Source organism: Syzygium oleosum, unplaced genomic scaffold (genome assembly GCF_021117445.2).
Source record: "Syzygium oleosum isolate NSW1041296 unplaced genomic scaffold, Sole_v2.1 Sole_v2.13, whole genome shotgun sequence".
NCBI lineage: Eukaryota > Viridiplantae > Streptophyta > Magnoliopsida > Myrtales > Myrtaceae > Syzygium > Syzygium oleosum.
In genome coordinates this window covers 6393211-6417642 of record NW_026607497.1, presented here as the reverse complement: position 1 = coordinate 6417642, position 24432 = coordinate 6393211, and the positions used below count along the sequence as shown (strand labels likewise).

The 24432-nt window shown below is 41.3% G+C and overlaps 3 protein-coding genes and 1 non-coding gene across 6 annotated transcripts; 2 read left to right on the top strand and 2 right to left on the bottom strand.

Annotated features, from left to right (window-relative positions):
- The first annotated feature begins 3115 nt into the window (after positions 1 to 3115).
- Positions 3116 to 6684, top strand: LOC115675123 (MDIS1-interacting receptor like kinase 2-like). Of its 2 annotated transcripts, none has more exons than XM_030597735.2 (2): positions 3116 to 5949; positions 6038 to 6684. In XM_030597735.2, the coding sequence occupies exons 1-2, from the start codon at positions 3120 to 3122 to the stop codon at positions 6346 to 6348; spliced, it is 3141 nt and encodes a 1046-aa protein (XP_030453595.2). In that variant the 5' UTR covers positions 3116 to 3119; the 3' UTR covers positions 6349 to 6684. The 2 variants fall into 2 exon arrangements, with proteins under 2 accessions (XP_030453595.2, XP_056173282.1); XM_056317307.1 differs by having other exon boundaries at positions 6084 to 6244.
- Positions 6685 to 7906: 1222 nt separating this feature from the next.
- Positions 7907 to 11685, bottom strand: LOC115675006 (uncharacterized). The gene is made up of 5 exons (XM_030597572.2): positions 11504 to 11685; positions 11271 to 11344; positions 9266 to 9395; positions 8808 to 9113; positions 7907 to 8412 (listed from the first exon to the last, which is right to left on the bottom strand). Exons 1-5 carry the CDS (start codon positions 11642 to 11644, stop codon positions 8140 to 8142), a joined length of 924 nt encoding a protein of 307 aa, XP_030453432.1. The 5' UTR covers positions 11645 to 11685; the 3' UTR covers positions 7907 to 8139.
- Positions 11686 to 19088: 7403 nt separating this feature from the next.
- On the bottom strand, positions 19089 to 19161 carry TRNAK-CUU (transfer RNA lysine (anticodon CUU)). Its single transcript has one exon. It is a non-coding gene; the product is annotated as a tRNA-Lys (tRNA).
- Positions 19162 to 20822: 1661 nt separating this feature from the next.
- LOC115675026 (uncharacterized methyltransferase At1g78140, chloroplastic-like) lies at positions 20823 to 24130 on the top strand. 2 transcript variants are annotated; one of them, XM_056317327.1, is made up of 8 exons: positions 20823 to 21231; positions 21623 to 21726; positions 21809 to 21949; positions 22090 to 22171; positions 22595 to 22788; positions 22935 to 23046; positions 23359 to 23466; positions 23756 to 24130. In XM_056317327.1, the coding sequence occupies exons 1-8, from the start codon at positions 20995 to 20997 to the stop codon at positions 23771 to 23773; spliced, it is 996 nt and encodes a 331-aa protein (XP_056173302.1). In that variant the 5' UTR covers positions 20823 to 20994; the 3' UTR covers positions 23774 to 24130. The 2 variants fall into 2 exon arrangements, with proteins under 2 accessions (XP_056173302.1, XP_030453478.1); XM_030597618.2 differs by having other exon boundaries at positions 23733 to 24130.
- Positions 24131 to 24432: the final 302 nt, after the last annotated feature.

Here is a 24432-nt window from a genome sequence, read left to right as displayed (position 1 = left end):
CTTTTTCTCCAGTCTCTTCGAAAGATTCTTTGAGAGTGATCATGGCATTGGTAGCTCATTTCGATATGGAGTTACACCAGATGGATGTTAAAACTGCCTTTCTCAATGGAGACCTTAATGAAGAAGTCTATATGATGCAGCCCGAAGGTTTTGCGGCAGATGATTCAGGTACGCTTGTATGTAGACTGAAAAAGTCTATTTATGGTCTCAAGCAAGCTTCTAGACAATGGTACTTGAAGTTTCATAGTGTTGTCGCTTCATTTGGTTTTGTTGAGAACAAAGTAGATCAGTGTATATACTCCAAGGTCAGTGGGAGGAAATTCATTTTCCTTATACTCTATGTTGATGATATTCTGCTTGCAAGCAGTGACCTTGGTTTACTGCATGAGACAAAGCGGATGTTGTCAAAGAACTTTGATATGAAAGACCTTGGTGAGGCGTCTTTTGTCCTTGGCATTGAGGTTCGTAGGAATCGTTCTCGCCGACTATTGGGTTTATCTCAGAGGGCATATGTTGATCGTATCTTAGAAAGATTCAACATGCAGCAATGCAAGCCAGGAATTGCTCCTGTCAGTCAAGGGTGATAAGTTGAGTCTGTCACAATATCCTCATTCAGATTTTGAGAAAGCCCAAATGAAGAATGTACCTTATGCTAGTGCACTTGGGAGTATTATGTATGCTCAAGTATGTACTAGACCAGATATTGCTTTTGCAACAGGACTTCTAGGCAGATATCAGTCAAATCCAGGACACGATCATTGGGTTGCTGCCAAGAAGGTTTTGAGGTACTTAAAGAGGACAAAAGATTATATGCTGATTTACAAACATGTTCAGGACCTACAGCTAGTTGGGTATTCGGATTCAGACTTTGCCGGCTGTCAGGATGAAAAGAAGTCGACAACAGGTTACATCTTCAAGTTAGCAGGAGGTGCAGTATCATGGAAAAGTGAGAAACAGAAATCAATGACATCCTCTACCATGCAAGCGGAGTTTGTAGCATACTTTTCGGCCGCTACTCAGGCAATTTGGCTCCGGAACCTCATTAAGGAGTTGACCGTATTTGATTTTGTGGATAGGCCCATACAGTTGTATTGTGACAATAACTCTGCAGTGTTGTTTGTTAACAACAACAGAGGTCTCAAGGGATCTAAGCATATGGAAGTCAAGTACCTGACTATAAAGGAAAAAGTTCAGGATGGTGACATTGCAGTAGAGCACATTTCAACAGATGATATGATTGCAGATCCGCTAACTAAAGGCCTTCGCCCTTGTGTATTTGATCGACATGTCATTAACATGGGCTTAGGAGTATCATGGGATACTGTTAATTAGTGGGAGCTGTTTAGTTTTATGTTGCTCTTATGAAGTTTGTATCTGATTTTGTTACATTTTGTAATATTTGAATATGTATCAACTCTTTTGCATTCAATGAGGCATTTGTGAATGTAGATTTATCAAGTTGAGTATACATATTTGATGAAAATCTCGAGACATTGTGTAAACCTTGAGTACAGGCTATGGGGCATTCTTAGTATTAGCCTTAACGATATGTCTTGTTACACATAAAGTACAGTTAACTATCAAGGTAAGACATATGAAGGTTCGTTGGAACCATGAAGGATATTCTCTGGTGACACATTAGGTTTTGTGACACTTAAGGAGAGAGAATTTGGAATAACAAAGTGGACAACACATAAAGTATCACTCATTATGAGGTATTGTCCATTTGACACACTACCATATTGAATCCATATTAGTAAAGTTAAAAGCACTCGTGACCATGGAAGGCTCTGCGTGAGTACATGCAGTTACCGCCATGATTCGGTGTTCGAGACTTTATGGGATCGGATTGACTATTAAGAATAATCTCTAGACCAATATAAGGGTGCGCACACGAGTTAATTTCAATTAATATCGCCCAAGTGGGAGAATGTAAGAATTTCCTAATGTGGGCTTCATTAATTGAAATTAACTGAATTAGTTTGGTCTAATAAAGGTAAGATATATGGGTTCTTAATAAGTCTAATATGGGACTGGCTGGTGTGGGCCGAGTACGGCCCGGCCCGTAATGAGAGGGCCCGTGGTCGAAGACTCTATAAATAGCGCTCAAGTCCCTCCCCTAACCGGATGATGCACAATTTGACTCACATACGGATTTAGAGAGAACTTTTTTCTCGTGAGTGGCAATCTCATTAGGCCAGTGTTCTAACGAAGGGATAGGGGAGAAGCATTTGAGTTCGTGTTCGGAAACCGTCGCAAATTCCGCGTCAAGTTCGATGGATTCCAAACCAGGTACACGAATCTACAATTTCTCCATTATCGTGTTTCAGTTTCTAATTATGGTGATCCTGGGCGTGCCATTTTCGTGGCCTACATTTACCGTATAAAGGTCACTTTTGGCAAGTACACTTTCAAAGTGTTAAGTTCTCGTTGCCAAAATCCCACAATTGGAATGTTTGGTCAGACCGTCTTCTTAGCTTTCTTCAAGGAAAATTACCAAAAGAATCGTAAACCCATTACACTTTTATCAATTTAATCATAAACATTTCAATTGTGTTAATTGAGTCATAAACATTTTCACGTTTTGCCAATTGAGTTCATTTAGTAAATTTTGGTCGGAACTAGCTAACATGGACACCACCCGTCCTATATGGCATGGCCATCGCTGACGTAGACTTTTTTAATAATATTTTAGTAATTTTTTGAATTTTTTATACTTTTTCTTTTTCTTTTTATTCTTTACTTTTTCTTTTGTTTCCCTAGACTTAGGGCTAGCAAGAGCCGCGGCACCCTCGCCCCAGGGAGAAAAAAGAAGAAGTAAAGAAAAGAAAAAAATTATTAAAAACTCAAAATATTAATTAAATATATCCACGCCAATAATTTATCAATTGGCAAAACATGAAAAGGTTCTCCGTTCTTTAAAGTAAAATGAACGGACTTTAGTAACCTTTGAGTCAAAGTCAACCCGTGTGAAACTCCATACGCGGTCGAATATTCCCCTTGCGACATTTTGTCCACAGATCGTTGAAGCTGAACCATCACAATCGGCAGCATTTAACAATCGTTTTTATATATACCTCGGGGTTGAGTATCAACCTCCAAAACAATCAAAAGAAATCATGGGTTCCTCAAAAGTAGACACACTAGCTCATCTTCTAGCCTCCTTTGCCCTTTTCGCGGTCCTTTTAGTCATCATCATTCCACAAGGTGCAATTCCTGCTTTTGCCTCCACACTAGAAGCACAAGCCCTTCTCAAATGGAAATCCAGCCTTCAAAACCAAAACCAATCCACCTCTTCTCTATCTTCATGGACTCTCCCTCCTCGAAATGCTACCGGCTCCAACGCAACGGCGGCAAGCCCATGCAGTTGGCACGGCATCTCATGTAACCCAGCCAGAAGCGTGATGGGAATCAATCTCACCGGTTCGAACATCAAAGGTACGCTCGACGAGTTCCCGTTCTCGTCTTTGCCGTATCTTACCTATATAGACATGTACATAAATGAACTCTTTGGCGGTATTCCGCCTCAAGTCGGTCTTTTGACCAATCTCACCTACCTTGACCTCTCCTTTAATCAACTATCCGGGAAAATACCGCTGGAGATTGGCAATCTCTCGAAGCTTGAGGTGCTACACCTGCTCTCTAACGAGTTGAATGGCTCTATCCCTGATGAAATAGGTCACTTGCGTTTCCTGAATGAGCTCGCCTTGTACTCAAACCAGTTGGATGGACCCCTTCCTTCTTCCTTGGGTAACTTGAGCAGCCTCGCTAGACTATACATCTATAACAACTCATTTTCTGGTTCTATTCCTCGTGAAATGGGGAATTTGACAAACTTGGAGGAGATTTACATGGATACCAACTCCCTAACAGGGCCAATTCCTCCCACTTTTGGGAAACTGACGAAATTAACCCAATTGTACGTATTTGACAATGAACTTACTGGTTCTATCCCACTTGAGCTAGGGAACTTGAAATATCTTCGTGGACTCAGCCTAAACTACAATAATCTGACCGGTTCAATCCCCTCGACATTGGGCAATTTGACAGGGCTTACCCTTCTTTATCTGTATGGCAACGAGCTTTCTGGTAACATTCCTGATGAGTTAGGAAACCTCCGAGCTATGATTGATTTGGAGCTGAGTATAAATCAGCTTGGCGGTCCTGTTCCTTCTTCTCTGGGTAATTTGACTGACCTGGAATATTTATATCTCCGTGAGAACCAACTTTCTGGTTCCATTCCTGGATTCCTAGGGGATTTGATGAACTTGGTGGTGCTACAATTAGATACAAATCAGTTCACCGGCTTCATACCAGATAACTTGTGCCGGGGTGGTTCGCTTTCTAACCTCACCATGGCTGGCAACAACCTCACAGGTTTCATTCCCAGAAGCTTGAGAAATTGCACGAGCTTACTCAGGGTACGCCTCCAGGAGAACCAACTCACTGGAAACATATCTGACAGTTTCGGCGTCCACCAGAACTTGGACTTTATGGATTTGAGTTTCAACAATTTCTACGGGGAAATCTCGGCTAACTGGGGAAGTTGTCAGCGTTTGAGGGATCTACGAATTGCTGGGAACAAAATCACCGGTAGCTTGCCTCCTGAGATTGGAAATGCGACTGAACTACAGGGACTTGATTTTTCTTCCAATGGTTTAGTTGGCGAGATTCCAAAGGAACTCGGAAAATTGACCTCTTTGGTGAGGTTGAACTTGAGCAGGAATCAACTTTCTGGCAGTATAAGTCCCGCAATCGTATCACTATCTGGTCTTCAAAGACTGGATTTGTCCAGGAATAGATTAAGCATGTCTATCCCAGAGAGTATCGGGCAGTTGGCAGACTTATTCCTCTTGGATTTGAGCAACAACCGGTTAAGCCAAGAAATTCCTGGCCAGATAGGGATGCTGACTCATTTATCCGAGCTAGACTTGAACAATAACTCATTGATCGGTGAGATTCCAGCACAATTCAGCAGTCTGCAAAGTCTAGTGAAACTTGACCTCTCACACAACAATCTTTCGGGCCCTATATACACGATTTTCGAGGATATGCCAGGTTTGGCAGTGGTTGACATATCCTACAATGAGTTCCAGGGTCCGGTTCCAAACACCACGGCGTTCCAAGAGGCTCCAACAGAAGCATTACAAGGTAACCCCGGATTATGTGGTAATGTTGATGGACTTCAGCCTTGTAGTCAATCGGGGACGCAGAAGAAAAACGCCAACAGTCATGAGAAAGTGTTTCTCATTGTTTTCCTCGCCCTCGGAGCATTTCTCCTGTTTTCTTTCATCGGAGTGTACTACATTTTGCATGGAAGAAAGAAACACCGCCAAGTGGAGCAAGCACACAAGGGAGAGAAATTGTTTTCTATATCTACTTACAATGGAAGGATATTGCACGAAGAAATCATTGAAGCAACTGAGGATTTTAGCGAGAGATACTGCATTGGATATGGAGGATATGGAAGAGTCTTCAGAGCAAAGCTAAGATCAGGGGCTGTAGTGGCTGTGAAGAAGCTTCATCAGATGTCTGATAGTGGGCAAACGAATCAGAAGGAGTTTCAGAATGAGATAAGGGCATTGACAGAAATACGACACCGCAACATCGTGAGACTCCATGGCTTCTGTTCACATCCCCAACACTCGTTCTTGGTGTATGAGTATGTGGAAAGAGGAAACCTGTCTGCAATCCTGAGCGATGAGGGAGAAGCAAAAGAATTGGGTTGGGGTAGGAGGGCAAATATTGTGAGAGGCATAGCTCATGCTCTGTCCTACATGCACCATGACTGTGTGCCTCCCATTGTTCACCGAGACATATCAAGCAACAACATCTTACTTGATTCTGAGTATGAGGCCCGTGTATCCGACTTCGGCACAGCCAAGCTTCTCAAGCTAGACACGTCGAATTGGAGCGCTGTCGCTGGGACATACGGATACATCGCACCAGGTATTTCGATGGATATCTACTGTTCTTCTATGGTGAGCTTAGAAAGTGATAATCCGCTAGTACTAATGCATTTTCTTCTTATGCATAGAGCTTGCTTACACGATGACGGTGACTGAGAAATGCGATGTGTACAGCTTCGGGGTCGTGGCAATAGAGGTGATCCATGGAAAACATCCAGGCGAAACCATCTCATCCCTATCAGATGCATCGGATAAGGAGATTGCCAGAGTCCTGGAAAATATGCTGGATTCACGCCTACCAGCTCCAATGCCTAGCATTGAGGATGAACTTCTAGTCATCTTCAAGCTCGCAATTGCTTGTTTATCCACCAATCCACGACTCAGGCCATCCATGAACATGGTTTCTCAGGTGCTATCGGCTCCTTCGGCCGCTCACTAATGTGGTCATTCCGGAGGTGGAGACAACCCAGTAATATGTAAATGCAAGAGGAACTATAGCTGCTGGCAATTGAATTGATCATCTCTAATGGTGCCTTTTATCTTCGTAGATGACTGTAGTATATGATGAAGTACCAGCGAGAAGCTACAAAAGGACACGATTATTACATTACACGTCTTTGACTCATTACAATATCTGCTTGCAGTAGTAAATGTTGTAAAGGCCTATTACAGATAAAACCATAATAGCTGTTATATATAATAGCTATCGCGTTTGTGTCTATGATTGCTTACATGTAATAGAGTATTCTGAAAAATCCTCTCTTATCTTTTCCTCCCTTTAACTCTACCAATTGTTGGAATAGTATTACTATTAATCATGATTACAATTTGCTTATGTAATGATTATTTTATATTAATTAAACAATAATGGACATTGTAGTTTTATTGATTAGTAATAATTAATACAATTATACTGTATGAACGTTGATTCAACTGTGCACAGAGGATCAGTCAAGGAAGGAAAAGAAGGGTAAGATGAAGGGAAAATGGGAAATACGAGGGCAAAGATAAAGAAAATAAAAGAAAAAAGGAGACCAAAAAGAAAATAGTAAGAGTACATTTCAGAAGTTGGATGTGATACTGAGGGCATAAACTGAAGATATTAATTCGTCGGAAAGGATGTCTAAAACCTCCAGTGTTTCTGATTTTTCTCATATTGCTCGGCCCTTACTCCATTCTCAGAAATTCAGCATGCCCTTGTCATGATTTAAACCAGGCATAACAGTTCGATCTTTTCGGAGAAATCTCTATGAACACAAAGTTATGACAGTACTCCGTATATGTAGAACTCCTATGCTAACGTCCGAGGAGATATATGTAGAACTCCTATGCTAACGTCCGAGGAGATCGCCGACGCTGCTCACCCCTCCCCATAGAAAAGTTATGACATGACATGATCCAAGTAAATTTTGACCAAAACCATTCCTAAAGGTACTTGAGTAAGGCTTTGTTTGCTGTAGCTGTCATGTTTTGGCAGAATGCATCGAGCAAGCATTGATAACATCTCGTTGAATTAAGACCTTAGGTGGTCGGCCTAGCAGTCTCGCAGTGGAGGACGGCCGCTAAAATTGGAGAAGTACCTCAGGCCTCAGGGCCACAGCAAAGAAAAAATATCCTATTCCTAGCAAACCGTATCCTTTACGGCTTAAAATCGGTCCTATCCCTTTGGCAGGGACGACAAGAACTTGGTACAAATGAAAAGGAGCATAAACATGCGTCCTCCAATGACAGAGAACATTGACAATGAAATTTAATGTGTTCATATGATTGATTTTCTCGACGTGGATTTTGACGAGAGAATTTTCCACATCCTAAACGAGACTTCAAAAAACTGCCACAAATCATTTGGCAGCACAGCATGAATACAGAATGCAATCGACGGTCACTGCATCGGTTTCACTGTATCCCTATGATATGTATTGAAATCAAGATTAACACTATACACGGAGTAAGAAGATGGAACGGAAAAACACAACCATTCAATGCAGCAGATGAACTTGCAGAAGATTAGGACAATCGCTAAACCAGACACAAGTATGAATACATAGTGCCAATTAGCACATTGGTCACATCTCTAGCCAATCATGTTAAATACTGGAACGAGGTTTGCCTTATCCCTTGATGAACTTAATGAAAGGAGAGTAATACCAGAACATGTTCACAGTGAGAACCAAACGAAAATCCAGACACAAGACTATTACGTGAAATAGTTGGTCCGAGTCATATCTTATCAAACCAATGTGATGCTGCTCTCACCGCCAGGTGGCTTGCGCACGCCGCCCAGGTAGTCCCGAGATTCTACCTTACCATCAGCAAAAATGTCATTGCCACTTATCTCGCGCAGTTTCGCCCCACTTAGTGGTTTCTCCGCAGATGATGGAGGCACGTCACCCTTGAAGATGTCATTTCCTGAAAGTTCAGTATATTTCTTGTCATAGATCTTCTTCGCCGTCTTCAGCACAGGTTCCTCAGTGGACATTAAATTGCTCTGTCCTCTAGCGGGCTGATCCATATGAAAGTTTGAGAGTCAGGTCATTCTAGATCCAAGACCTCAGAACAATGATTTAGAGAAAGAATCAATACATCACTATGCTTCCAAGAAGCACCATGGATAATCATTGGTTAATTCCATTTAAGTTTCTCATATATCGCTTTGCTAGCCCTACTCGATGAGAAAATACTTCAACAAGTATCAAATGTCATGTGGTCGACTTATATCTGACTGCGACAACCAATAATAGCATGTCTTCATTGAATATAGTACTACCCAGGCTCAAAGCCACAAAGGAAGAGGGGAGGTGGTTACTTTCAACTGACGTGCTGTATCAGTTGCCACATAACTATTTTAACGTTCTTAAGACAAGGAAGAGTAGGGACAGACACAACAAAGTCACTTACATTAGAAACTTTGACAGATGTGCGTAAATTACGTGGTGCAGGTTCTTCCATGTCTTGATGCATTGCGGGTGAGCGTGAAGGCACCGTCCTGGGCAAGATTTCAGGAGGAGGTGCAAATATGTCATGCCCACTAAGCTCTCTGGTCTTAGCATGAGAGATCTGCTTTTTCAACATCCCGTCCGACTCACTTTCCAGCGTCCCACTCAATTCGCGTTGTTTCGCAACCTCAGGCAGAGTAGTAGGTTTTCTCGGAGAAACGCTCTCTTCCTCCCCAAAGGAGATGTGACTGATTCCAGCAACGGCTTGCTAGTTTTGTTTTAAGGAGGAAGTCCAAGTAAATTAGGAATCACCATGGAGATTTAAGATTACGGATACAGAACTTTGAATATTCAAAAGGATAATTAGGACCCGGTACATTTGTCTCAGCCAAAAAAAGGGAAAAGAAGAAACAGAAGTACCTGGTACATTCGGATTCCTGTTCTGCTGTTTGGAGTAGTATTGCCAGACTCTGACGGATCATTTTCTTCACTACCCGAAAAGATGCCACTTCCAGTTATCTCCTTCATTTTGTAACCCGAACACGGTTTCCTAGAAGTTGCAAAAAAGCGGCCTCAATGTATAGAAAAAAGGAAGGAAAGAAAGAAGAAAGAATGAATGAATGCGAATATATACATATAGATATGCCCAAACATTCTCATAGAACTTATTGGGGAAATATAATATTTTGCATTTTTTGCATAGTCATAAATTGCCGGTGGCCACTATATATTAAGAATTCATTGCCTAACGCTGAACTTGTAGATCGAGTTCATTCTTTAAACCGGACAGGTGCACATTATAATCTATTCAAAATTCACGATAAGAGAAATGAAGATTTTAGAATGAGTATAAAGCATGTTTAGCCAAATTTAATTTATCTCAAATGGCATTGGATACTTGCGGCATCCAACACCAAAAAGACAATGATTAGATATGAGCATGGGGTAGCAATCCTGTATATCGACTGTATTTCCTCTGAGCCCGAGGTAACTCAGAGCTGAGTCCTACCATACCCATGAAAACTAATTGATCTGGCAAACTAGAGTTTGTTCATCTTCTCGGAGGAAAGGCTTTTGCCTAATTCCAAAACTTCTTTTATGAACTTCATGAAGTAATTTGTATTAAAAAAACATTCGAACCATTCAGTTGGAATTAAGCTAGACTAGAAATTACCACCATAATTTTTTATATGACAAGAAAGCCACCTTAGGTAATTATATCCTCAACCCAGCTAAAACCTCCTAACCTCATGGATCCAAAAAGATGCTAACCTCAGGGGGTTGTAGATGTCAGTCGCCCCTTCCAACCTTTTTTTTCTAATACAAAAAATTATAATAAGACGCCAACCGAAGCCCGGTTGGGTGGCCTAAAAGACGTGAAATTTCTTCCACTTGCTAGTGTGGAGAATCAAACTTCATGTCACATTCCGAATTTATAAATATGTGCTACTATGGACGACTAAAGTTGTTCGGCCTTTACTGGAAGAAAGTAAAATTTACTTAAGTATTAGAATCACATGATGCTGAACTATAATTGGTACTCGCACTTATCGTAAGGATTAATGTGCGTGTGTTTGCAAATAGTTAGATAAGTTTGTAAGGACTAATGTGAGATTGGCACAATCTGAAGTAAAAGTCAGAGAGAGAGAGAGAGAGAGTAGTAAAATGGCAAGGAGAACAATATTGGTTATATGACAACTATCATTTGATTATTCTTTACCTATCTTAGAGTTTCCAACTTTGTGTATTTGTCCTCTCGTACCTTCTCCTCTCCTTCCTCTACATACTCATTCAAATATAGTTCTTATAGCATTCAAAGTAGATATACTTGTCAATCATCACTCGGATCTCAATTCTTGGTTGATTAAATGCCGTACCTCATCAACCCAAAATTACTCACAAGATAATTTCGTTTGGTTTGTTCTTAGAAGAAAAAAAGGGGACATCCTATAAGGAAATGAGAAATCCAAATCCAAAGATAGAAATCTAAATTCCAATCCATCTTGCATCACAAAGATCCGCACGTTTAAGTTATTATATTCTAGTTCACTCAGAAAGAAGTAAGCTTCTCGCTTGTGTCAAAATTCTGGTGCAATTATGTACCCACAAGAAGCAAGCCAACGAGATCAACCGCATCTAACTGAACTCATAGAACCCAGAATTCAACATCCGAAACCGCAATAAAACATCAAAAAAAAAATTCGAAAGGAAAAGAATTTAAACAAAATAGAACAATAAAAGCTTGCAAAAGGAGAGAAGATGAATGCGAAAATGGTGGCAAACGCAGAGGAATGCAATCCGTACGCAATTTATTCAGAAAAAAAAAAAGAAACAAATTGCACAAGTGCTTTCCACTACATGAGAGTGGCGATTGGAACGAAGCCGAGCTCACCAAATTTTGGAGCGAAATGGAATCGGATCTCACCTCTTGTTCAAGCTCTCAACTTCTTCATCAGTCACCTGACCTCCGAACACCACCTTGCTGATCCCATCCGACGGCTACCATTCGCCCCCCACCCACAACCCAAGCAACAAAAAGACCCAGAAATCCCGTCACATTCTCACACAAATCCAAACCCAAAAGGGGAGAAAAATTTGCACGCTAACCCAAAAATGGCCCGAAACCCAAAAGGGGAGCAAAGACGGAGGAGGGGCTACCTGATGGGGACGCGCGCCGGGGCGAGATTGGCCGGACCCGGGTCGGGCCGAGTCCGCCGGCGCCGGCGGGGGGGCCTCGGACCACGTCAGCAGATCCGCCGTCGAAGTGTGGGGCTTCCTCACCGGAGTGCTCCTCTCCATCAGAAACCTCTGTCCCTTTCGGTCCCCCTCCCTCCCCCTCACTCACTCTCCCACTCCCCTGTATGCCCACAGCGGTGCTCGCAATTCCCGTCTTCGCTTTGCCTTATACTTTCCCCCCCTTTCACCGGCAGACCCCCGCCAAGAACATCAACGGGAAGAATTCGGTGCTCGAAAGCAGAAGCAGCTCGCGCACGACCAGAGACGGTGCAAATGAACAGCAAGAACGAACGAAGAAGAAGAAGAAGAAGAAGGGCCGGGAGGGTAGAGAGAGAGAGAGATATTTCTCTCTTCAAACGCAAGTCTCGAAAGGGTCACTCTGTTCCTGTTGCGTGCGAGGACGACGGAGGACAAAACAACAAAGAGCACAAAAAAAAAATTTCGAATTTCTGTTTTCTCCCTTGTTTTCTCGTGTAGTCCGATAAATGCCGTTTTTATAAATACGGTGTCGAAATGACGAGAATGTCCTCGCGGTCTGGAAGCTTCCCGCTGGGTGCGGGGGGGGCCAACGATCCGCGGCGATCTCGAGCCGAACGTCGAGGGCAATTTGGGGAGGGACGTGCTCGGCTGTTTATTTTTTTATTTTATTTTTCCAAATTTCTAGCCAAGAAAAAGAAAGGAAAAGAAAAGGAGGAGAACGATTTTTGAAATTTTGAATGCGGATTTGGATGATGCGGGCCTTCATCTGCGACCGATCCGATGATCCTTTTCATACGTGGAGCGCGGGCGACCGCCAGATGCCGGTGGCCGGAACGGTTTAACCGGCCGTTCGGGGGACTAATCGATGTCATCATCGCGTCCCAATGATGCATGGTGGGACGAGGTTTTGTCTCTGGATAAGTCCGTATTTTTTGGGGAGGGGGTGCTTGAACCGGCTGCTGCCGGTCAATCCCCGTGCGTCCATTTGCCTCGTTCATTTGCGCACGATGCTAGGAAATTTAGTAGGTCGTGCGATGAAAAGAAGGAATAAATTACGCAGCATTGCTCCCTCTTTCGATGTTGCGATGTTCCTATCCTGCCAGGACTCTCTACTCTTAAAAAAAAAAAAAGTGGGATTTTGATCCCTTGTCGGAGTTTCTGTGGTGCGGGTTACGACCGACGCGGTATCGGTATTAATCAGCACGGTCGTTAGGTGCTTTGGAGCTCGATGTCTATTAATAGGTTATATAGTCGAGAAAGAAAGTAAAAGTGCAAAGGAAAATGGCATTTAAAAAAAAATTTCTCCGGTTGAGTTTCGACCATGTCATTGAACGATGTGCGTGGCCTTGTTTTTGTTTCTTTTCTACTTTTATGACACTTAAAATGTGATCTTTTTTTTAAGATGACGCTTTTTCCGCTTCCGCTATGATTAAAACATTCTATATCATAATGTTTTGACAATTTTATCATTTGTGGGTCTTACTTTTTTTTAAGGCATTTTCTTACTTTTCTTCTTTCTTTCTTTTTTTTGTGCCACTTTCCTTCTTCTCATTTATTTCTTTCTCTATTCTCTCTCATTCTAAAACACTACTCTCATGCCAATAATAGATAGTTTTTTATGCAATGAGCTATGCAAGCGGAATTGAAAATTTGAAATCGCAGTTTGAGTTTAATTGTTATTGAGAAAAAGTGAGGGTCGATCATTAAGATTTTCTTTGCATCTTATACCTCTGTTTTCTGCACTTGGTTTCTTTATTCGTTAAACTTGAAGTTTGAACATGGTGTGATGAGATCTTTAGTTTTAGCGAATTTGCAATAAAATTCTCTACTGCATTTTAACTCGCTACGTAAGTGGATTGCTTCTTGTTTTTTGTTAATAAACACTAACTATTTGCTATTGCAATTTGCCTTGTTGGGTGCACGACTTGTGTCAATCTCAGTTACCGAGCCGCCATCGCCATCAATTGAGAAGGCTAAAAGGGTGTTCCTATTATGTTTGTAGGTATCAAACTTTGGTAAAAGATTCAGAAACTGATGAGTGTGATGTGGTCTGGACAACAAGTGACAGAAGCAGACCACAGAAGAGAGTATTGTTTTTTTACAAATAGTACCAAGGCTTGAACCATGATCAGAATTAAGAGGGAATGTAAAGAAGTAAAGGAGGAGGAGGAAAATGGAACTAACGACAAAATAAAGAAGAAAACAAACGGAATACCATAAGCAAAAAAAAGGATACTTAAAAAAAAGCAAGACCCATAAATGTTAATATCGTCAAAATGATAGGGAGTGTTTTAGCTATAGTAGGAGTGAAAAAAGCACGACCCTTTTTTTAATTTGATGTCAAACTCCTAAAACTTTTCAAATGATTCAAACACTGACATTCACATTCACATTCATTGTCATTTATAATTTTTCATAGTTTTCTTTGCACATTCTGTTTATATTAATATAATAATAGAATCTATTATGATGTGGGTAACCAAATTAATTTTACTAAATACATATCAATTATCATATAGCTAGATAATTTTTGAAATGTTTTCTCCTTACTCCGTAATTATTGTTTATAGTCATTAAATAATATATTAAGTACTTTTGTAAACGTTGAGATCTCAATGATATTCCTCTTTCATCTTCTTGGCAAAACTCTTAAAGTTTTATTTGAAAAGAAAAAAATTCATTATCGTCTTCGTGATTAGGATCAATACCCTGAACGAAGTAAGAGCAACTGATGGCATAAGCCCAACTCTCCTTGCAACAATGAATCGATTGGTCAAGAAAGAAGTAATAGAGAGGAGCTCATTGCATTTTTCACCCAATGGTTGTTCGAGTTTTTCCTCCAAAACAGAGATCTTGAAGCGGTGGAAGTTTGCTCATAAAAGAGCGCTATTTAGCCTTGTCTAGTGAAAAAGAGAATTTTAAACCCGAAGCGAGGTATCATTTTCTTCTTGGAAGGTAAGCTCTATTAGGGCAATCTTAATTTGCTTCGTTGTCGTGATTGGGAGAACTCACTGTATTCATATATTCTTTCTTGGACATCAGTTTATGACGTACTCCCTTTCAAAATACCATTTCTCATCGACCTCTAGGCTTTCATCGAGTAAGAAAAGCAAAACACAAAAAAAAAAAAAAGGTCTGGATTTGTTCTATCGAAATAGGACTCTTCCCTCATTTTGAATGTCTTCCGTTTTCTTGAAGTATCGAGTTTGATGAAGAAAGCTTTTTCATCAAATTTAATGCATTTAATGTCCAAAAGTCTATTTTACTATTTTATGTAGATATATAAATATTACTCGGGGAATGGTGGCGGATCCTCGGTTACAAAAAAAAAAAAATATTACCCTCAACCTTGAAAAGCATTTCATTCTCAAAAAAAAAAAAAGAATTGAACATACTTTTACTCTCACACACATGAAAATATTTGCCACCTCTTTAAGGTTGGCATCCGGACCTCTTAAGGCATATGACCATTACTATATCTCTCAATTTGACGGCAAGTCAGTAAAACCAATGCAAGAAAACTCAAGAGTGATTCCGCGAGCTGTGTAATCACGATCGTGTTGCAGTTCTAAGAATCTAAATCAACTCGGCGATCCGTCTCGTCGTCGACCGTTAGAACAGGCGAGAGAAGTAGTTTAGCCGGTTGTATCCATAGATGCCTCATTTGTTCATCGGTGTGGTTGATGGTGCCATATTGGGTAAGTGGAGGAGATTTCCATAGATTGATGCAAAGTAATGGGAGGGCAAAGCTAACAAAGGTGATCACTAGTCAAAAAGGATTCTCACTCATGACCCTTTCCAGGCATAGAATTCCTTCTCTCTCTCTTAGGCACCCATGTGACTTGCTGGGAAAATTCAGAACCATCATGCCAACCTCTCCCTAACATTCAAACTTTCCACCTGAGAAAGCAATCCTACCATCAAGTGAGGGCATGTGCAGAAAAAGCTTCACACCCCAGCATGGGACTCAGTTCACAGCTCTAAAGAGGAGCACACCCTTCCTCCTTTTTTCTTTTACCCTTATGCTCATTTGGAGCCATTAAAGTATGAGAGTGAAATCCCGAAGAGTTGCGTAAGCAATCGATACTCGTCTTCTCTCCGCTCGATGCTCGGGTATGATTCATCGTCTTTTCGCATTCTCTTGAAGTCTTGCTTGAGAAGCCGCGGGATGAGGAACATCGAAAACGAGGGTCGGGAACGAAGGATAATTCACAACTTTCTCCCCCTTACTGAACTTTCTCCCCTCCCAAGCAAAGTATGAAGATCACCTTGAGGAGTATTGATTTGTATGTCTTCGGTAATTAGCTAGTGCGGTAGGAGTAGAGATTGCTATACTCGGTGGAAATTATTCGAATGGCCAAAAGGTTCCAAACGTTTAATTATTAATTGCGAAAAAATATGCTTACTAATATGGATGGGCGTGACTTTTAAAAATGATACACCATCTCAATAAATGCTCTGTGCTTTGCATGTCTTGATATATATATATAGACCGTTTTCAGATTCATCAGAAGAATTGATATCAGTCTCAGCCATAATTTGACTAAGTTGATTGAGAGTTTTTTCATCTAAATCTAATTCATTTAATTTTTTTGCTGATTTTGCAATATCTAGAAGTGTGTCCTTTCTTTCCGCAATTATAGCATGTAATAAAGTTTTATTAGAATTTTTTGGCTTTTCAAATTCTTTCTTGTTGTTCTTTTTCTCATAAGATTTCCTTTAGTGTGTGTGTCTATATATATATATAAAGTAGTCATATAATTTCTTATTCAATTTTTTCTACAATAGGGATTGAAATTTTACCTTTAGGAGATTTTGAACACCCTAAAGGCTAAAACCCTACACGATGCACAAATGTTGATATTTAAGTCATTCATAATTTTTGTAATTGTTTGAAGCATATAATATTTTTCATTTTCTATTGTTTTTTAGGTAAACAAATAAGTAGAGGCGGGGCTACCATGGAAAACTTCCTGAAATTTCGTGTTGATGAGCGGGAATATTAATCATAATTCCGTCGCCCTTAAAAGTACGTACTTTTTTTGGTCCAAATATACACATAGACAATCTCTGAGGTCCCCTTGAAAAAGCTCTAAATCGATCACCGTCACAAGTTCGTACCGTAAAACGCATTGAACTTTTAAAATATATTATCCTTTTCAAGTTGTATTAAAAAATCATTTCGAAACATATTTAATACTTTCGATCAATCACCCTGACGATCGCTCTCTACAAAATCCTTGTTAATTAGTCAACTCTTTCGACTTCTTCGATCGAGACAATCCACACCCAACCATTTATTAATTCACCCTTTTCGAATAATGCCCTCATAACATACGACCCTTTCGTACCGTAGATGATCCGATGCCATTATTAATTGCATCATATTATAGGATGCACGTACTTTCTAAGTGACTTTGGCTAAATCCGCCATTATCTTTTTGGTTAAGGAAAGTAGTAGTAGGTGAGAAAATCTTAATTACAAAAAATTGCAATTGCATGACCCAACGCAAGCGTGGAACGTACACAACCGAGCAGCTTTTCGACATTCCTCGAGGTCAAGTCATGAGTTTTGCGTTTCCTAGGTTATGATTTCGATTCCTCCATATATTATAAACTATGGTGGTTACATAAATTTAATAAAACCATATAATATAAGAATAAACATAAGCGTTTCTGGTGCGCCAAGATCATTATCCTGATCATTAGTTGACAAGTCGCGTGTGCAATGACGACGGGTGATATTGCGTGTAATGGTTTCGTGAATATTCTCTATCCAGTCGCTACAAGATTCATCAAATCAAGCCTCGTAAATTCAAGTCACGAAAAATAAAGCTGCTAACAGAATTTTGGCACATCAGCTCTTGTGAACTCATTTCGAATTATATTTCAAATTATCATTTTTTTCTACCCGGAGAATCATAAATTCGTTTTGCCTCGTATTTATCATCTATCTCATTTACACAGAGCGTAATTATTTGTGCAGCGCAAAAGCCAGAAAAAGAGAGAAAGGGTTAATATTAGACTATTTAAATATTAAATTACGCATTCATCTAATAATTTATACAAATTTTTTCGAACCCATTATTTACATCATTTAGACACCTAATACGCATCCTTTATTATATATTTCCACGCTCGGTCCTCTTAAAGCCGGGATTCGATTGCACATTCCCTTGCGGTTTATCATTTTCTAATATTTTCCGTCGTTCGTTTTTCGCATTTATCGCTTCGACATCAAGAAAGGATCAATAATAGCCTCTTTTAGCAAGTCGACCGTCATTTCACGTCAACAGGGAACGAGACACGTGGGTAGAGCCGTGACGGCGGGAAAAGAGGGGACGGCGCCGTGACACTAGCAGCTTTGTCGGCAGACGACGACAGGAGAACGTCACACGTGCGAGAAGGAAAAAAAACAAAAAAAGCGAAACCATGTAGGAAGTATCGAAGCTACGCCATCATTGTTGGCGAGCTCAATAGAGAGAGGAAATGAAGAAGAATTTCGAAGCCTCGTTTGGTACTGGCCACTCGGGACCACACGTGGCATCTGGGGGGGGGCGGGGGGATTTTAGGTAGCAGATGAAATAATATTTTAATTAACTGCCCCGTCAATTTCTACCACCCCGTAATTATTAATTGTCCAAAGTTCGAATTGACCCGATAACGAAAGTTGAGGGCATGGGTTGCCACAGTTAGATTGCAATTATTTTGCACGGAGACTTCATACTTGATTGATGTTACATCCTTATGATCTATTTCCCTTTTTTTATTGTCTGAAGTAAAAAATTATCTAACCAATCACAAACTATATATAGGAATATCAGTTCAATTATGAGACATTTTAATTTTGTTAATTTATTTCTAAATATTTGTGCTAGATACTGATGGAGTCATTCTGATCAATTTTTGCCGGAAAACACTGACGTGACAGTCTAACCATCGCCGACCTTACGTGCCACACTGTCACGTCATCGATTTGCAGTAAAAATTGGCCAGAATGACTATATTTGAATAGAAAAGCGGGGTCTGATAAGTATATGAAAATATATGACTATTGAATGGGTTCTCATGAAAACTTGAGAAATGGAAATGAATCGACCGTATTCTTCTTTCGTGTAGGTTTTGTAATTGTTCAGGAACCATTAGTGGAGGAATCGATGGTCATAGTTTGACAAATCAATTGCCACCTAAATAACCGATTTAATAAGTTGATCGACCATTTACAGAGTTAGTTTTAAAGATAAAACAATATTTCGTATTGTCTTAAGATAACATTATGCATTTTCATATGAATAAGCTAGTCATATGTACGATAAAAGACAAATCAAGCTATAAATCCTCTTCGTTTTTTCCTTTGCTAATCAAAATCCTTAATATATTTTTTTGGTAACTTAATAGCTAAATCCTCAAATCAACTTGCTGAATTCCTCATATACTTTTGCTATGGTATTGGAATTAAAAAAAAATAAAAATAAAAACATAGAAGAAAATGCGGAAACAAGGGCTGCGTAGTAAAAAGAGACAGCGGCGCCCACCGTGGGGCTCGAACCCACGACCACAAGGTTAAGAGCCTTGCGCTCTACCGACTGAGCTAGACGGGCTTGTTGTGATACTCTGCATCACTAAATAAACTTATTAAATAAAATTATCACATGCGCTTTTCGCATGTCTAATCTAATTCTAGCACAATCTCGGCCCAAAAGAAGGGAAAATCACGGACTTTGCACTTTGAACTTGCTATGACGTATCTTTTTACGTTAAAGAAAGATAAATACTAGAGCCTGAATTACAATGGGTACTTGGATATTACTATCGGTAACTGAACACGGCGCCTCGGGATGGGAATTTAGCCTCCCCAAAAGAAAAAAAGCGAGAATCGCCCATCGATCGCGAATTCGAGAAAGGAAGGATTCCCCGATGATCGCGGCCATTGCTTTATTTCGTGGCCTTCTCTCTTGGTGGCTAGGCGAACTTCATGTGGCTCGGCCGCGAAACATTAAAGGCCAAAACGGCTGGCTGCAGACCCATTTTGGGAGATGGAAAACAAGAGAGAAAAGAGGACCGACATTCCTTCCTGAGCGGCGTTGATCTCATGAGCCAAATGGCCCCTGAAAAAGGTAAGTTCGAGTTCGAGTTCGAGCCGTGCGCAGGGACGGAGTCATCTTCCACGTGAGTTCATAGCCCTGTTTTAGCAAAATGGGCCTGGTATGGAGTCGGTCTGCTCTGGCCTGGCCTGGCCCTATATAGAAGCTCCGTTTTGGGAAATCTGCTGACGAGAGGTTAGACCCCATTGGGAAATACGACGACGTGGACACCCGCACACGCTCCCTCCTGTTTCTGACGCAATCCTATCATCATCCTCATCCTCTTCTTCTCCACCGTGAAAATTATCAGCCGCGTTCCCAATTTCTTTAACCCGCACTGCTGTCGGAATCTTCGTTTGCAACGTTTGAATTTCGTCGCCGGAATTTGAGACCTCGGACTAGTTTGTTGAAATGCAGACGGAAAAAGTCGAGGAGCTAAAAGTTTCGGTGTATAGAAAGTATTAAAATTTATCGGTACAATTAAGTTTTAAAACTTTCAGAAAGTGCAATCAAGTCCAGAAACCCGTCGAATTCGTGTAATCTAGTACTTCCGCTGACTCCGTCCAACTTGGCTAACGGAAATTCCTAACGTCGTTTCTTTCTTTTATTAATTGATTTCTCTCTCATATACAGTACTACTGACGTGACTAAGATAAGAAGGATTAGGCTAAAATGATATCGTTTAAATTGGGCGAGGATCGCCACCCAACTCCCGCTAGCCGACCCTCGTCCCACTATCGCCGGCCCATTTCGGCGATAGTGGGGCGGCGTCATAGTTGCCTGGCCCTAGCTGTCTTCCTTTTCTTCTTTTTCTAATTTACTCGATCTTTTAATATAATTTAAGTGATATTTAGATTAAAAAATCAGATTACGGATCGAAATGACGTTTTTTTAGCCCTATCTTTCTTGTTTTAGCAACGTGAAAATCACAAGCTAGACGGATTTAATCTTAAGAATTTGATTGCATTAATTTGATGAGTTATAATTTTTTTGAAAATTTTAAAACTAAATTTGCACTTTCGTAAGAAACATTGACATCTCCTCGTTCTACTCATCCAGACGGCGTGAGCTTCGATTTTCAGTTACGGATATTACCGCCCGAAAAACACACAAAATTCCGTTACGGGAAAAAAAAATTTAAAAAAAAAAATTGACGGGAAAAAAAAAGGGGAACACGCGGTTCGAGTGATCTGTGGCTCGCAGTTCCGTCTCCGCCTGAGGATTCCGTTTCCCACCCACATTCCTCACCGCTTATAAATTCGCCGGATTCCTTCCGGCCCACCGTCGAAACCGGCCGACTGTCTCGTCGTCTCTCTCTCTGCGCGCGCGCGTCCGTCCGTCCGTCCATCCATGGCAAGCGCTGTCTGCGGCGGCTGCTACTTGGCGAGCGGCGTGCTCGGGCCGAGCCAGCTCAGGAGCTCCCGGCGGTTGCTGCCGAAATCCGGCGGGACGGGCTTCGGGCGCCGACTCCTCGCGCCGAGAGTGAGAGCCGCCTCCTCCTCATCCTCCTCCTCCTCCTCGGCCTCCGTCGAAACCAAGCCGCCGCCGCCGCCCCCCCCGTCCCCGCCAACGCCGCCGCCGCCGCCGGTACGTGTTTGTGATTGTGTCGGGGGCTTTACTTTTTACTCGAGGAAAGGAGTTGTTGCGACTGAACCGTGAACCTATAACGGGTGGGGCGACCGAGTAGTGAAGCGCTCTTGGGTCGGATGGCAAGCAAATGCCCTCTGAACTTTGAATTGTGTTACTGTCCTGATAGAAGAGAACAGTGGTTTCGGCGTCCTTCGCGCTTTTGTTTCTAGTCAATGAACTGCGTACAGGGGGGCGGTTGACTTTTGTCGATGACATGTTTGTTCAAAGTTCGTGACGTGGGTTGGCTCGCCCGGTTCCGTTTCTTTCTTTTTTGTTATTTTTTTTTTTCAGGTTTGTTCCTTTTGTCTTGCCTCCTGTTGATTGAAAAGCCCAACTTCGTTTTGTGTAGGAATCCACTGTGGATAGGGAGAAACTCAGCGGTAACCAGAATGTACTAGCTTGTCCCATATGTTACCGGCCGCTAACGTTCCCTGGCGATCTGGTGTTATCTGTGTAAGTTGCGCGGATTTTGTGATACGGTTCGCCCCGTAAATGTCTTTTCTGCTGTTTTCATGCCATCGTGGTTCTGCTGCAGGGATTCTGCTTCCGAGTCTACTTTGCAGTGCGGCACCTGTCAGAAGACCTATGTGGGCAATGAAACGCATTTTGATCTTACGGCGGCCTGTGGAACCAAGGAATATGGCGAATCCATGGCCCTTTCTACCGAGCTTTTCAGGTGCGAGAAGTTATTTATTGGAGTCAGACTGATTCGTTGGGTAAAAATTGACGATGTTGCCTCCAGTGGCATTGTCTGGGTGGGTTTTTCATAAGTCACGGTCGTTCAGGCGATGTGTCACTGATCGAATTTTGCATCAGGAGTCCATTGGTATCGTATCTCTATGAGAGGGGATGGCGTCAAAATTTTGTTTGGGGGGGTTTTCCAGGTCCAGAGAAAGAGGTTAGTTCGACTCTTTTCTTTTTTACTCTTATTGCTTCGTGTATGCTTGTCAATGCCATTCGATACAGAACTGGTTTGTGTGTTGCTATTATTCGAAAGATCGTTTTAACATGTGGTGGTGTACAATAATTTCGAGGGTTCCAGTTTATAAGCAATCGGTCATCTAAATGCCCTCAGTTAGGGAGATGATGGATGCCCTGCAAGACTGTTCTATTGCAAGGAGTCGCCATCTTGGAAATGGTTTTCTTAGAAAAAAAAGTGGTTACCGACCAGTAAAATTGCTAAAAAGATCCTATGCCATCAAACAGATGCACGTTTGACTCGTTGTCGTTGAACTTAGGCTGGAGCTAGGTATCTAATGCATGTTGTACTCCTCTCTGATCCCTTCGTGTGGAGCTACTGACCCTGAGATTTTGGCTGCAGTTCGAATTGACTAAGGGATTCCTCAAGCCAGTATTGGGAGGAAACATCATTGATGCAAGTTGCGGGAGCGGTCTGTTTTCAAGACTATTTGCCAAGAGTGGACTGTTCTCGCTTGTTATTGCTCTGGACTACTCCGAAAATATGTTGAAGCAGTGTTACGAGTTCATTCAGGGGGAGGAGAATTTTCCAAAAGAGTGAGGAGACTGACTCTTACTCAACTCAAATGATGATTGCAGCTTGTATATTTTGTCGCTTATTGATAGGAAATTTCTTCTAGATTGTTATTGTCTTGATACATTATGCTAGGCGAGTCACTTTTGACAAAGCTCTCTGCTTGTAGGAACTTGGCATTGGTCAGAGCTGACATCTCTAGACTTCCTTTTGCTTCAAGTTCTATTGATGCTGTGCATGCTGGTGCTGCTTTACATTGTTGGCCTTCACCATCAACAGCAGTGAGTACTTTGTTTCTTTACGGTTTCTGTTCCCCACGGGTTGTCTAGATCAATATAGACAGGGATTATTCAACACTTGTCTTGTTCTGCATGCTTAGTTCCAAAATGTGTAATAGTGAGGACATGGCTCCAGTTTTTTATACTTGGTAAAAATGAATGTTTGCTGCGCACAACAAGTAGAACTTTTTAGGAGTAAATCTTTATTCGATGTATGCACTTCATTAATCCTACCTTAGGAAGCATCGCTTGGTTTTAAATCTCTTAGTTCTTTGTCATAGGCTCACATTTCATTATGTCGTGGTGCTTTCTCAGGTCGCTGAAATCAGTCGAGTTTTACGGCCAGGTGGAGTTTTTGTCGCGACTACATACTTGCTTGATGGTCCTTTTGCATTATTTCCTCTTCTGAGGCCTTTACGCCAGGTACTTGGTTATGACTCGAGTCCTGTCCATCTATTCAGCTCTACATCTCTCCAAAGTGCTTGTTTTCACTTCTGGTATGTACAGTTGAACAATATCTGTCGGAGCAGAAGGCTGGGTTTTGTTCCATCAATTTCTCACACAACAAAAGAATTATTTTCCCAACATTTTGATCTCTAGAATGGGACACGCATGCTTCATTTGTCTTGGGTAATACAACTGCATTTGTCGAGCCCATGCCTGATCATCCTTTTTGTTTCTCATTGTAGAATATAACTCAAATATCTGGCAGCCACATCTTCCTATCTGAAGGCGAACTAGAAGATCTTTGCAGAACCTGTGGGCTAATCGGCGTTAAATTTGTGAGGAATGAGCGATTCGTGATGATCTCGGCTTCGAAACCCAGCTAAGGTTCCAGATGCAGGTTCATCAATTACTTCGAATAATGGAGCAAACACAATAGTCAAGTAGTTACAGGCACCTCTCTTAATCTCTTATATTGTTGGCAGAGGAAGTTTAGGCAGATGAAGATGCGTATACACAACTTCTTATCGTTTAAAGCACAGGATGATATAATAAAGGCTGCCCTCTTAATTTATTGATTTGTAAATACCACCCATTCGACGGTGAATGAATGAGTTGAATGACAGGTTCATTCCTCCTGCAATGTGTCTTTGCTTTGGGGGTCTCAGACTGAGTCATTTTCATCACTCGTGAGATTGGATTTTTCGCTTTTTGTGCTTCTTGCGAAACACATGTTAGAGGTAAAATGCAGTTTATGCTGTTTTCAAATAATGACAAGTTTCACAATAACTCGAATCAGGGGAAAAATCGGGAATTCAAATTATGCAACACATTATCTTAGGGGTGACTCATGTGTAAATGTCAGGGTTGTGAAGTAAACCTTCTTATCGTCCTTGCAACCAAAGCCTCACTTGGAAAATCAGCCACATAGAGAGCTTGCTGAAA

Coding starts and splice junctions, on each gene's coding strand:
- LOC115675123 (XM_030597735.2), top strand. CDS start 3,120: ATGGGTTCCTCAAAAGTAGACACACTAGCTCATCTTCTAGCCTCCTTT. Junction 5,950..6,037: donor ATACGGATACATCGCACCAG/GTATTTCGATGG, acceptor TCTTATGCATAG/AGCTTGCTTACACGATGACG.
- LOC115675006 (XM_030597572.2), bottom strand. CDS start 11,644: ATGGAGAGGAGCACTCCGGTGAGGAAGCCCCACACTTCGACGGCGGAT. Junction 11,345..11,503: donor CCGGCGCGCGTCCCCATCAG/GTAGCCCCTCCT, acceptor GGCGAATGGTAG/CCGTCGGATGGGATCAGCAA. Junction 8,413..8,807: donor CATCTGTCAAAGTTTCTAAT/GTAAGTGACTTT, acceptor CATATGGATCAG/CCCGCTAGAGGACAGAGCAA.
- LOC115675026 (XM_030597618.2), top strand. CDS start 20,995: ATGGCAAGCGCTGTCTGCGGCGGCTGCTACTTGGCGAGCGGCGTGCTC. Junction 21,232..21,622: donor CAACGCCGCCGCCGCCGCCG/GTACGTGTTTGT, acceptor CGTTTTGTGTAG/GAATCCACTGTGGATAGGGA. Junction 21,727..21,808: donor GGCGATCTGGTGTTATCTGT/GTAAGTTGCGCG, acceptor GTTCTGCTGCAG/GGATTCTGCTTCCGAGTCTA.